We start from the raw sequence: 14,188 nt of genomic DNA, 5'->3' as shown, positions 1-14,188 counted from the left end.
CCGCTCCCAGTAACACAGCTACATACAGCCGCCTCGTCCCCAGTAACACAGCTACATACAGCCCCTCACCCCCAGTAACACAGCTACATACAGCCCCTCACCCCCAGTAACACAGCTACATGTTAACGTGTGCCCGCCAAGCTAGAGCGTGGCAAGCACATGTCTGGCGTGCTGGAGAGGAAGAGAGGTGATCGCAGCTCACCCCTCCCCTCTCCATAGAGAATAGAACCGGCTCTCTCTCTTTTGCGGCCATGGCTCGAAACAGTGAGTACTCATTGTGCTCACCGTATCAAGCCCAGGCTATAGACTCCTATGAGGGAAGTATATCCAGCAGCCAGATAAACGTCCCTCATACGTTCTTATGAAAGTACCCTTACACAGACATGTTTATACAATTACACACATTTATACACTGATATATACACACCTTTATATACTTATATACACAGATAAAGTTCTAAACTCTTATACTTGCACCCATATATACACACACAAGTATACACTTATACACACACATTTATGCACTCATATACATTTATACACTAATACACAGAGTATATACAAACTCATAAAGTATATACACACATACAGCAAATACACACACACATTCAGTATATAGAGCATATACATACATACCATATACCCAGCATAATATATAAAATTTAAATGTACACGCATATATAAATATGCATCTTATGCATCTATACACAGTAGAGAGTGGGGGCGGGAGATCGAGCAGGCTTTCTTTTTCAGGCGGGCCACCGGGGGGTTGGTTGCTCAGCCATGCATGGCTGGGGATAGGCGGGCCGGGAGGCGGTAACCTGTTGCGGGAGGGGGGGGGGTGGTCCGTGAGTTGGAGGCGGTGTCACCTGTGCGAAGTGGGCAGCCTGGTAGGTGGAGGCGGTGTCACCTGTGACGGGGCGTCTCTGTCATGCGGGGAGGCGGTCACCCGTTTCTAGCGGCGGTGGGCATCTCAGGCGGGGGAACGTTGGTTGCGATCTGGTGGGGGCCCCTAGGGGGGGGGGGCAAGATGGGGGAGCCCCGCCTATAATCCGGCCCTGCCCGCCGTGCGAGCATACCGCCGTGTGCTGGAGAGGAGGAGGAGGAGGTGACCCTTCCTCCCTCCATAGAGAATAGCGGGACACGGCCGCACACACACCGAAAGATAGAGCATGATTTATTTTTTGCGGTGTGCGGTCCGGATCGGGGCCACACATGTGTGGCACCGTATCTGCGCCCTGCCACTATTGCCGTCTATGGGGACGAACATGCGGCCGCATGTACGGCCCGCAGACGGCAGTGTGAATGAGCCCTAATAATGTGTTTCAAAACCAGAAGGAACAGGGCATCGCACATGAGTTTTCTACACAAAATGCAAACAAAACGTGTGAATGCAGCCTCAGAATCGCAGGTTGAAACCAGGACTGTGAATTTGGAGTTGTGGTAAAATGGTTGACTCTGATTACACACATATGATAAACATTTAGAAATTTCCTTTAAATGTCGGTTCTATTTCTGATCTAAGGATTTAGGTCAGAAGGAAACAACATTTATAGGTCCGAGAGCTGCAGTGTCATACAGTCACACGCTGGAGGGAAGAGGGGTGCGCACCGTTTTACCCCTGCCCTCTCCATAGCGAGGCATGGTGATAGCAAAGATAGGCCGGGTACAATAGGCTATGGAGACGTATATTCCAGGGGCATATCCTCCCTGCTGACCCATTTTACCCCCTTCCCCCAACAGTGCAGCAGGCGCCGGCCTTACGACTCCCAGGCTTCCGGCCTTACGATTGTCAGCTTCCAATTCTCTCTCCGTAAGCCTCCTTGCGTCGTCCGGTCACCCTCCCCACAACTCCTATTTTCCTGATGCTACCTTGCTCACGCTGGATGTTGTTGAGACACCAGTGCCCACTGCAGACCGCAGAGACCGAGGCCAAAGGTCCCCTACCTATTCTCAGCGTCAATCCCGTAGAATGGACTCCCATTGGCCACACCGCAGTCAGACTGCCAATACTGCCTCCGAACTTCTCTTCCGCAGGTCGCAGTCATCAGCACCAACATTGAAGTCACCATAGCCGCTACTTCAGACCGCTCTCGTCTGGCTTGAGTGGCCACGAGGCAGGCACTTTTCCAAGGAAGCAGGAAGCAAGCCTTCTTGAGGACGTTTTTTATTTTGGTTTTCACATTCACCATCAACCACTCGGTCACGTTAAGATGCAAGAACCTCATTTCAGTTAGGGAGAATCCCTTGTTAACGCTTGAAAAGTTAATAAAGAAATTTAATTAGGTAGGATGACCGGCCCCTTTGCAGAACCCACCTTTCCTAAGCTCCGTATTTCCCCTCTTGGTCTAATTCCCAAGAAAGAGCCCGGTAAGTTTAGATTAATCCACCATCTGTCATTTCTGAAGGGTTGCTCCGTTAATGACTCCATCTCAAAGGAAGATGCAGCGGTTTCATATGTTTCCTTTCAATAGGACCATTAACTTAGTGAGGCAAGTGGGGCTGGGAGTGTTGCTAGCTAACTTGGATATCGAATTTGACTTTAGATTGCTCCCTGTCCACCCAAATTGCTTCCATCTTCTAGGCTGTTGTGGTCCGAGTGGATTTGCTCAAATAACAATTATAAAATTCAGGACCTTAGGAAAGCAGACTGGCTGCTGTACAAACACATTACTCAGAGCTTCCTGAACTGTCCAGACAGGACTAATCAACTGGAGCTGGATGACTCATTCACAGCAGCTAGGGGATGCTGCAGCGATTGATTACTTCAGCCTGTCAGGGACAACACAGTGAAAACAGCTTTCTTTGAAGCAGTGCATAATAAGGGTAAGAGGAGAGCTCGGGGCAGCCACAGAAACGACAGAGCCTCATTATCATTATTTTGTAATTATTTTTTTGCAAAACCACTCAGCACAGGGATTAAACAAGATATATGCCTGCATCAGCATAGCTACAGTATCCTCAAGGTATGTTTGGTTCATAATGCATGAAAGCAAATGGTAGATTCCTTTTAAGACATACATCCTCCCTGATCTTAACCCTTTGTTTTAGCACTTCACAATTATTTTTCTAGTTTTTTTCCCCCCTTCCTCTGACCTCCGTAGTTTTGCCTGTTAATCTTTCAGGGCCTCTCACACATGTGTGGATTGTCGGACAATCTTTTGTCCAATGGCTGAGTGGAGAGCGGCAGTCTCCGGGGATGGCCTGAGCGCACGTACACTGGGATGGTGTACGTGGAATGTTTTTGGATTCGGGTCCTGTCCTAAAAAGTAAAGATCAGCCTAAGGGTGAAGACACATGTGGCGTTTTTAGGCCGTTGTTGAGCCGTGTTTAGTAAGTGCGTTTTCAGATCTTAAAAAAACGCATCCTTTTTTTGAAAACGCATGCGTTTTTGTCCGTTTTTAATTGCGCTAATTCAGAAAAACTGACAAAAATGTTTTTTAACGCATGCGTTTTTTTGCGATCTGAAAACGCACTTACTAAAAAATTGCCCAAAAACGGCCTAAAAACGCCACGTGTGTCTTCACCCTTAGGCTGATCTTTACTTTTTAGGACAGGACCTGAATCCAAAAACATTCCATGTACACCATCCCAGTGTACGTGTGCTCAGGCCATCCCTGGAGACTAAAAACGGCCTAAAAATGCCACGTGTGTCTTCACCCTAAGTTTTCAGGATTGAGTAATAATTATCGTCTATTTCAGGCTGTGGTCACACGTTCTGCTAGGCATCCGTTCATAACGCGACGCTAGCGCACAGGGGGCGGTCCTCGGCCCGGACGCACATGCATTGCAAGGGAAACGCATGCGATTGATGAGCCGATCTCATGCGGTTCCCTGGAAACGCATGTGCGTTTGGGTTGAGGAACACCCCCTGTGCGCAAGCGTCGCGTTATGAACGGATGCCTAGCGGAACGTGTGACCGCAGTCTTATGAGCCAAGATTTTTCCAGGTTTCCACCTTTTTCAATTCAGTTTCCCTTGTGTGGTCTGAAATTATTCCCCACTATCATTGGAGAAATGCTAGGGACCATCATGCCATCGAAAGAGCATGCAAAATCCTGAATATCAGGAGATCCAAACATGTCACTTCACTGGGCGTAGTGGTGTTTCACCATGTAGATTTGGAAGGAGACAAGCGCATCTTTTCATTGGGGACGGAATGTATCTGAACCCCAAAGGGTTAGATATTTTTCTTCCCAGGTTGCAGGAGCTGGCCATCGCCTTGGGCAGTGTGTGTGTGGGCAAATCAAAGCCGGCGTTAACGCATGAAGAAGTACTCAAATGGCCATGATTGTTTTACAACTTGTTTGCACTTTTCTACACTTTTTTATTATTTTATGTTTCTTATAAATAAAACGCTGAAGTCTCCCCACATCACCCAAAACAATTCATATTTCATTGTCTTTTAATGAGAGGTTTTGGATAAAGGTCCAGGGTCAAGGGCCAATTTCTTGGCTTAGTTTGGATTTACTCTCATTTATGGAGACACCATAGTGCTGGCATAGAATTGACATGACATGAAGCATAGAATTATAGATGTCCCTCAAGATCAGGAGAAAGTCAGCGAATAACGCCGCACGCTCCTCTACACTTCCATACCTGAACCCCTGAGCGTTTATACACTGTGTTTTGGTTGCGTTTACATTGCATTTTGTAAACACAAATGTTAATGACGATGATGTAATTAGGCAATTTACTTCTCCTCAGCTGTTCACAAAACAAACGCAACGTGTAAACGCACCCTGAATAGTATCCTAGGCCCTTATGGGTGATGCCACACATGGCGTTTTGAAACCATTTTTGGTCCGTTTTTAAGCAATCCGTTAAACGCATGCGGTTTTTAAAAACATGTGGTTTTTGAAAACGCATCAGTTTTTGACAGGTTTTCCGAATTTGCGCATTAAAAAATGGACAAAAACGGATATATTTTCAAAAAAACGCATGCGTTTTTAAAAAAACGGATGCGGTTTTTTAACAAATATAGTTTTTTAACAGACTGCTTAAAAACATACCAAAAACGGTTTCAAAATGCCCTGTGTGGCATCACCCTAAGGCTCAATCGCCAGCATGAAAAGAAATGGCGACAGCAGGCAACCCCGCCTCGTTCCCCTCCTAAAAGCGTAGGAGTCGGTCAGATGACATTCATCCAGATCCGCGTATGTGAGGTTGCAGTGGCGTAGGAGCTGATGGGCCCCAGTGCAAAGTCTGTGCCAGGCCCCCTGACTATAATGTATGGTTTATAATACTAGGCTTCTCATATGGGAAAGTGACACCTCATGGGCCCCTAAACCTCTTGGGCCCGGTTGCAGTCGTACCCTCTGCACCCCCTCAAGTTACGCCCCTGCGAGGTTGTTATTTGAATGGGCTGCATGACCAACGCATGACGAAGTTTCTAGTCAGAAACATTTTTCACGCATCCCTCATAAACTGTAGTTTGTGAGCGTCTGTATAGAATGGATGCAAGATAAAAATCAGCCATGAAAAATAAAAACTGAAGAAAACTTTCACACCTAAATATTGGCCCATGTCTACATTTATAAAGGCGCTGGTCTGATAAAGTTGTGACCGCTCTGATACACAGTGCACATCTTATGACTCCCTACTCTGTCTCTCTATGGTCTTCTAGATGACAGTAGTACACTGAGCCAATGTGTTTAAAAAAACGCAATGTGTGAAAGCAGCCTAAAACTGTGTGAAGACAAGAAACGGGTATACACTTCTGTGGGGCTCATGTCTTTATTATTCTATTACTCTTATTAAGACGCTTCTAAAACCTTCTAATCCTTTTTTTTTACTGACACATCCCTGTAGCTTTGGAACTACAATTCCCGTCATGCCCAGGGGCGCCACGCCCCCACTGCGTCGCAGTCCTCTCTAGGTGTAGCTCCGGCGCGCGGCATTGTGGGACAGGTAGTTCGCCGAGGCGTGTACTGCGGCTTTTTTTCTATATCCCTGTAGGGGGCAGCAGAGAGCTCTCCCACAGCCTCAGCAGCAGCACGTTGACGTGGGTTTACGCGGTGACGTGTGGTGCGTGAGACGGGAATAGCTTTCCTCCTTGTAGTCCGCCATATTGGAGTCTAGCTCGGCTCCGCTGTGGTCGGTTGTTGGCTTTCTCCGCCGCCCGGTGCGCTGTAGTTGCGGATATATCCGCCTTTCCTCCCGCGTAGCTCCGGTGTGCGGCTCTCGGTAGAGCAGACGGTGATATAACGCAGATATGAGCCCGGCCGACGCCAAGAGAGGGGCGAAGCGGAGGAAGAACAAGCGGGGCGGAGGCAGCAGCGGCAGCAGTAGCGGCAGTAACAGCAGTGCGGCCGGGGACGTGAAGGCGGCGGCGGCGGCTCTGCGGGCACAGCACGGGGCGGCAGGCGGAGGAGGAGGAGGCAGCGGCGCGGGCAGCACGGCAGGAGCAGGCCTCATCCCCGGCTCTGCCACCCCGCCCGGCACGGAGGTGAGTGCCCGCACCATCAGGGGGCACCAGTGGTTATCCTGCAGGGGGCAGTGCACACAGGTGCCATGGCTGGGGATTAGTGTGTGGCATGTGACAGCCTGGCAGGGACTACTGGCACCTGAGGATGATGATGCTGTAGTTATTGCAACCTGTGCTGGCAGAGGATGTGACCAGGCACAGAGAAGACCCCTCTGGTCACTGGTGATTTGGGATTGCCCCTGCTGCAGAGTGGGCATCAGATTAACAAAACCAAGTGTGGCAGAAGCAGCGCCACACCTGTTCTCAGGTCAGCGTGGGTAGTGCATCACAGCCTTGCGCTCAGTTTTCACACTACCGTTTCCAAAAAAAAAAATTATATATATGGAGGTTTTAATGTATCAATTAAAACTCTCATGTCAATCTTATGTCACCCGTTAGGTTCCGTTAAGGCAGATATCCGTTATCCGTGTGTTTTCTGGACTAAAAAAATAACGGTGGACGCAGGACGTTCCTACGTTTGGGAAAAAAAATAAGGCATGAATAACGGATATCTGCCTAAACGGAACTTAACAGGTGACCTAAAATTGACATTGATATCAGTGTCATTTTTAACCGATACGTTAAACATTGGTTCTTTACCTTTTTTTAATGGAGGTTAGGAGTGTAGTGTGAACTGAGCCTTATTCACACTGAGACGCAATGTCAGGCGCGACCTGTTTGTGGAAGAAAACGTGCTCTGTCGAATTCTGGATAATCCTTTTAGATATGTTTGACAACATGTCTGCTCAGAATAGGAATATGTTCCGGATTGATTTGTCTTCAGCAGCAACGCTCCACAGAGTTGATCCGCAGTACCAGAGACCGGTGTATCAGATCAATGTAATACCAAACCCATCCTGTGGATAAGAGCGGCGCTATTTCAAGGCGAACGTGGTCGTAGCTAATGCTGGTTCTCCCTTTAGCTGTCAGTGATTAGAAGTGTTCATTGTTTACACTGGATCCAGTGTTCTTTATACAGCTGAGGGTTTGTTACAGTGTAGCCCAGAACAGAAGAGATGAATGTTTATATATCAGAGCACTGGATGCTTTGTAACAGCCACTTTCACCAGGTGGCTCATAGAAGATAAAACCTACCACAGTAAAGTGATATCTGCGCCAAAGACCCCCTTCTATTCTGGCTGCAGGTGGAATGACTGTGAAAGGGGGTTGTCTGGAGTCAATTATTTCTTGAACAGTGGAAGTGGCTGGTATAACAAAACCAAAGAACCTACCTCTGTCCTGACATCTGGTCGGCGCCCCCCTCTGTTAGTCTACGCAGGCTGCATTGATGCCTTGCACCCAGTGCTGTACATCAGTGGGTGTGCGATGTGGACCTATAGTCACTGTATACCAATGTAAACCAGAGGTTTTATTTTGTCAAAGTAGCCTCTGCCAGTTCTTAAAAGATTATTCATCCTCTCTAAGTTCTGACAAAATGACAGCTGCCAGCATGTTTCTGTTCACTGACGGCAAGCAGAGTGGTGAATACATCGGCAATTTGTTAAACCATCAAAACCCATCCTGATAAACTAGTCACGGTGCCTGGATCTATGAGTAATCTTCTTATATTTGTTGTCCATGGCCTCCTTCCTTTTAAAATCAACTTAAAAATTATGCTAATGAGACATAATGGCTCTGTGCTGTAGCTTTACTGGCTGTTACACTGTTTCCCTTTCCTCAGCGCTTCTGTCTGCTGTAACCTCATACAGTGGGAGGGGATAAGTGTTCCTGCGTAGTGTAACAGCAAGGAAGGGCTATGGTATTGCCCCTAGAGACTTTCTGGCTTCTCGGCATAATGTTAAAGGTTGACTTTAGAAGGAAGGAGTTCATGGATAACAAATATAATGACATGTCCCTGGTTTATTATGATGGATTTTGATGGTAGATTTCCTTTAAGTGTGCAGACAACCTCTTTAAGGGTATGTACCATGGCTGCCTGTATCTTGTGATGTGCAGTGTTGACATGGAGACGCTGTAGATCCCTTTAGGCCCTTCCTGTATAGGGACAGTTGTGAGCTATACAAAGTTACTGTAAGACGTAGCCTCAGGCTTTAGCAGTGCAGCCTTAGGATTGAGGCCTGTACATTCATGTAGTTATTTCTGGGCACTGAAGTATTATAGTTTATAGGTTGAAAAAAGACATATGTCCATTAAGTTCAACCAAGGAAGGGAAGAGATTGGATTTGGAAGGGATTTATGGGAAACAATTCTATATAACATAACCATCAATGTTATTTTGGTGTAAACAGTTAGAGTAAATCATCTCTTAAATGGTTTTTCACATTTTTTTGCTTTACACTGAACAGTCTTTTATTAATAGAGACGTGCAGAATTAGGCAGCGCACCAAAACACCCAAATCTTAAACTTTCCTATCTTTCATGCTGATGTTTCCATGGTTATAGACTATAAACAATCTCTAAGCCTTGTCTGACCCTGCAGAGGAAGTGACAGATTAGAGGGAGGTAAAACTGTAACATTTGTTTGCAACCTGTAACTATTGAGACACATGGGTCAGCAATTGAGCTGGATACTCTGACTATGTTTTGTCTGCTTGTACCCCAATGAAAACCTTAACATTTTACAGTCAGTTCCTTGGATTAGTTTTTGGTTTTCACATGTTATTCCCCCTTAGCATGTACAGTCTTGATTCCTTTTCAGTGTGTGATCCCGGGGCCGGGTGCTCTGGGTTACAGGTGTTTCAAGTCTCTTTCCATTCATGCTCTGTCACTAGGTCGGTGACACACTCGTAGCCTGACTAAAGGGCCGGGGGATCGGTTCCTGCAACGATAACAGTTCTTAAGGAGGACCTGTCAGGGCGATTTGGGACACTAAACCCCCCTTCCTTATGGACAGATGGTTTAGTATCTCAAATCGCCCTTTAGCAAGTTCCTATGTGTGCGATGTTATATTTGTTCCCGTGCTTCCCATGGGAAAATAAACCATTGGGTCCATAAGGACCTGTGAGTGGTCTCATTTTCCAAATCGCCAGGATGGGAAGCTATCAAAATCCATTGTGATAAACCTAAACCAGGGACACTTGCTCATAGATCCAGGCTCCATGACTGTGGTATTTGTTATCCATGGCCTCTTTCCTTATAGAAAGAACATTTTAAATCATTAACAGAAGGGCTCTTGGTGGTGTTATCAGAGCTCATCTGTGCTGTAGCTTTACAGGCGATCGCATAGTCCCCCCCCCCCCTCCCCTGCTCCCTCAGCATTCTCCTCGGCACTCCCCCCTCCCTCTGCCTACAGTGTTAGAGCCTGTGAAGATAAATCATTTATGGGCTTTGGTATTGCCCCTTAGTGCCCTTCTGGCCCCTCTTTGCATCATTTTAAAAGATGATTTGTAGAAGGAGGGGGGGGGGCATATATAAGAAGATTATCAGTGTCAGAATCTGAGGAATTGTCCCTGGTTTATGATAAATACTGATGGTAGATTTCCTTTCAGAATGGCATTCTAGTAAATCTTTTTTGCGCTACTTTCCGCAAAGGTTTCTCATGTTGCACTAGTTTTCTGGCATAAATGATGGACGATGCGCCTATTTTAGGTTGAACTTTGAGCCTAGTCATAAGCATGAGCATAATTCTGCTGTAGATGTTGGATAGCAAGTAGACCTGGTGCAGGTCCTAATGCTGTGTTCTTATGTACAACAAATGTGCCCTGGCTCCAAGACTGAATTCAGGTGCTGTGGATTTGCAGTGGAATCATGTGCAGGTTACTGTACAGTCCATACACTTGAGGTTTTGAAGACCGTGCCCAAACTTGTGTAGTATAAGGCCTCGTGCCCATGAGCGAGTTTGATGCATCCTTTTGATTGGGGGTATATTGTAGTGATATGCCTCCAATGTATGTACTGATGCGCCTGTCACCAGATTATACCCCATTGAGGCCCCAGCAGGTACAGGATGAAATGTCCTTTCTAAAATTCCCACATTTATGTGAAATCATGATCTGAGTCATGTGCCTGGGAGTCAAGTTTCGGGGTTATAGGAGTAGTGTTACTTCAGACACCCCTATCTCTGATTCTATAGCAGTTAGATACATGCTGCTGCTGTCATATTAACGATAAGGATCTCATCTTTCAGAACAAATCTGGTGGTTCTTGGAGGTACAGGACCACATATACAGACAGTTAAAGGCATAGATATAAGGTTGTGTTCACATCATGTTTTTTTTGTACACACTATTCGTCGGGAATGCTTAGTGACAGATGGAAGTCATAGTTGTTGCCTCCGTCTGACCACTAGCTGTTCTGTCTGCCAAAAAAAAGTAAAAGCATGTTGGGAGGACATGTTGGGATCCTCCTGACGTGTCATTACAACGTATGACACAAAACGTGATGTGAACCCAACCTAAATGTGAGATGCAGATTAAAAAAAATCCTTTTCAAACTATTTTTTTTAACATATTTACTGCCCCTATCTCTGGTTTTGTTGCTCACAGATTTGATCTGAAAGATGAGATTTTTACTTTAATGATACTGAAGACTGAACTTCTTGTGTTTCCACCATCTACTGACAGTCTATCCTGACCTCTCCATCTCGATCTGTGGGATCAATATAACCCTGAGGCAGCAGACCCGCTTTCTTGGGGTTGTTATGGACTCTCCCCCTTTGCACAGTATATTCTATCTCCTGCTGCACGCATCTCAGAAACATTTCTGGAATCCTTTCATTTCTTTCAGTTGAAACCTCTAAAAATATAACTTAATTTGCTCTCAACTAGACTACTTTAACTTCCTATTAATCAGTCTTCTACTCACTAAACTCTCTCCAAACTATTCTTAATGCAGCAGCCATTCTTGGTTTTTCTGTCTAAATGCTACACGGATGCCTCCAGCCTGTGCCGATTACTGCACTGTGTGCCAGTCTCCTTCTGAAAACCGTTTAATATAATCACCCTCATACAACATGTGATATTAGATTAATATCCTCCTTAATCCGTACCTCTCATTCATGTCTCCACTACTTCTCCCGAGCTGCACCAATTCTCTAGAATGCCCTACCCAGTCTATCAGACTAATACCCAACCTACAATGCTTCAAACATGCTCTTAAAATATCTCTTTAGGCAGCCTATCACACTCGCTAACTGCATGAAATGTCATCTCTTTATTAACCCGTCCTCGGTCCTCCTTCTGTCTGTTGCAGACCATTGACTGCAGATGGGACTGCAGTCCCATTTTAATCTGTTCCCTTCTAAAGAATGTCTGGACCATTATTCCAGCTCTTATACCTCTTTTGTGTCACCTCCTCATCCTCATAGACTGTAAGCTCTTGTGTCACCCTCTCATCCTCATAGACTGTAAGCTGTTGTGTCACCCCCTCATCCTCATAGACTGTAAGCTCTTGTGTCACCCCCTCATCCTCATAGACTGTAAGCTCTTGTGTCACCCCCTGATCCTCATAGACTGTAAGCTCTTGTGTCATCCCCTGATCCTCATAGACTGTAAGCTCTTGTGTCACCCTCTCATCCTCCTAGACTGTAAGCTCTTGTGTCACCCCTCTCATCCTCATAGACTGTAAGCTCTTGTGTCACCCTCTCATCCTCCTAGACTGTAAGCTCTTGTGTCACCCCTCTCATCCTCATAGACTGTAAGCTCTTGTGTCATCCCTCTCATTCTCATAGACTGTAAGCTCTTGTGTCATCCCCTGATCCTCATAGACTGTAAGCTCTTGTGTCATCCCCTGATCCTCATAGACTGTAAGCTCTTGTGTCATCCCCTGATCCTCATAGACTGTAAGCTCTTGTGTCACCCTCTCATCCTCCTAGACTGTAAGCTCTTGTGTCACCCCCTCATCCTCATAGACTGTAAGCTCTTGTGTCACCCCCTCATCCTCATAGACTGTAAGCTCTTGTGTCACCCCTCATCCTCCTAGACTGTAAGCTCTTGTGTCACCCCTCATCCTCCTAGACTGTAAGCTCTTGTGTCACCCCCTCATCCTCCTAGACTGTAAGCTCTTGTGTCACCACCTCATCCTCATAGACTGTAAGCTCTTGTGTCACCCCCTCATCCTCATAGACTGTAAGCTCTTGTGTCACCCCTCATCCTCCTAGACTGTAAGCTCTTGTGTCACCCCTCATCCTCCTAGACTGTAAGCTCTTGTGTCACCCCTCATCCTCCTAGACTGTAAGCTCTTGTGTCACCCCCTCATCCTCCTAGACTGTAAGCTCTTGTGTCACCACCTCATCCTCATAGACTGTAAGCTCTTGTGTCACCCCCTCATCCTCATAGACTGTAAGCTCTTGTGTCACCCCCTCATCCTCATAGACTGTAAGCTCTTATATAGAGTATAATTAATCCTTTCCTGCTCCTTGATATAACAGTATATTACACTGAACAAGTAATCAAATAATCACTTATTCATGCCCTGCCCTGGGTCAAAATAAAACAAAAGTACAAGTTAAAAAAAAAAAATGAAGGTCCCCTAATGCGCCCATCTTACAGTATGTATAAAAACACACAAACATATGTGAAAACCACCACAAAACACTAGACATTGGGTGCCACCACTCCCATAACAATCGGTACAGTTAAATCAAATTGTTACTGAATCTGCATGGTGACCGCTGTAAAAAAAAAAAAAAAAAAGGAAAAAGTTACAAAAAAAATTTTTTTTTCACATCCAACCTCATCAAAACAGGATAGAAAGTCATTGAAAAGTAACATCATACCTCGGCATAATACAAATAAAAAGTACAGCTTGTCCAGGAACAAAAAAAAAAACCAAACCCTAAAACAAGCCTTTGTAAACACACAAATAAAAATGTTATGCGCATTTATAGATGGTGATGCAAAAACAAGCAATATCTTCACCAAATGAGTTCTGTATTTTGGAAAATGAATCAACTTTCAAATGCTACATAAGTGACCCATAGAATAAAGAACCAGAATTAATGATTTTCCTAACTTGCCCCAAAAGGTGTTAATAAAATCTTGTTAGCTATGGACTCTGCCTTCTTAATGATGCACCTGAAAAGTGGATCTCATCCCACAAAAAAAGAAGCCCCAATATGTTCTCATTACAAATTAATAAACATTTTATAGCCTGTCAAATGTTGCAAAGCGAATCTGCTCTGAATGCCGCTCCCTTCCATCCTTCATACGGCCGCGTGCCCCTATTGGAGTTTACCACCACATTTCGGATGTCGCTGTACTCTAGGGAAATTGGGTATCAAGCGTTGTGAAGTGAAAACCTCTGTTTTGCTTTAACCCATGTGAAACGCCTTAAGGGTTAACAAACTTTAAAGGGGTTGTCCGAGTTTTAAAAAAAAAAAAATATGTGGCCGGTGCCCTCCGGTATCCAGCGCTGCTGTTGCTCCGGTCCGGGCGCCATGTAAACAAGCATGCAGCTTCCGGCCGGACCCGACAACCTTCCGGCCCCCATACACAATGCTGTGTATAGGGACGGGTAGGTGTACCTGGCCACGGCCGGCCAGAAGCTGAGTCCAGCGCTGCTCCAGCAGCCATGTTTGTTTACATGGCGCCCGGACCGGAGCAACAGCAGCGCTGGATACCGGAGGGCACCGGAGGTAAGTACAGCTTTATTATTTTAGGCAGCCAGCTCCTGGCCACATATATTTTATATTTTTTTTAAACTCTGACAACCCCTTTAAAGTTTTTTTTTTTTTTTTTTTTTCATACGTTGAGGAAAATTTATGGGGTCTTGCTATTATTTAGGCTTCACAGTCACTTGAAAGCTGAGCGGGTCCTTATAAATA

At 45.6% G+C, this 14,188-nt stretch overlaps 1 protein-coding gene across 3 annotated transcripts in view; it reads left to right on the top strand.

The window, feature by feature from the left end:
- Window positions 1-5,983: 5,983 nt before the first annotated feature.
- The window catches only part of FAM193A (family with sequence similarity 193 member A), a 54,853-nt gene continuing 46,648 nt past the window's right edge, over window positions 5,984-14,188 (top strand). For all 3 annotated transcript variants that reach the window (XM_072126193.1, XM_072126192.1, XM_072126191.1), the window contains exon 1: window positions 5,984-6,447. In XM_072126193.1, coding sequence (XP_071982294.1) covers window positions 6,214-6,447 — 234 coding nt within the window. In that variant the 5' untranslated portion in view covers window positions 5,984-6,213. The remainder of the gene's footprint in view (window positions 6,448-14,188) is intronic.

This window comes from Engystomops pustulosus, chromosome 1 (assembly GCF_040894005.1).
Source record: "Engystomops pustulosus chromosome 1, aEngPut4.maternal, whole genome shotgun sequence".
NCBI lineage: Eukaryota > Metazoa > Chordata > Amphibia > Anura > Leptodactylidae > Engystomops > Engystomops pustulosus.
The sequence above is the reverse complement of the archived record's forward strand: the minus strand, read 5'-3'. Positions and strand labels throughout refer to the sequence as shown.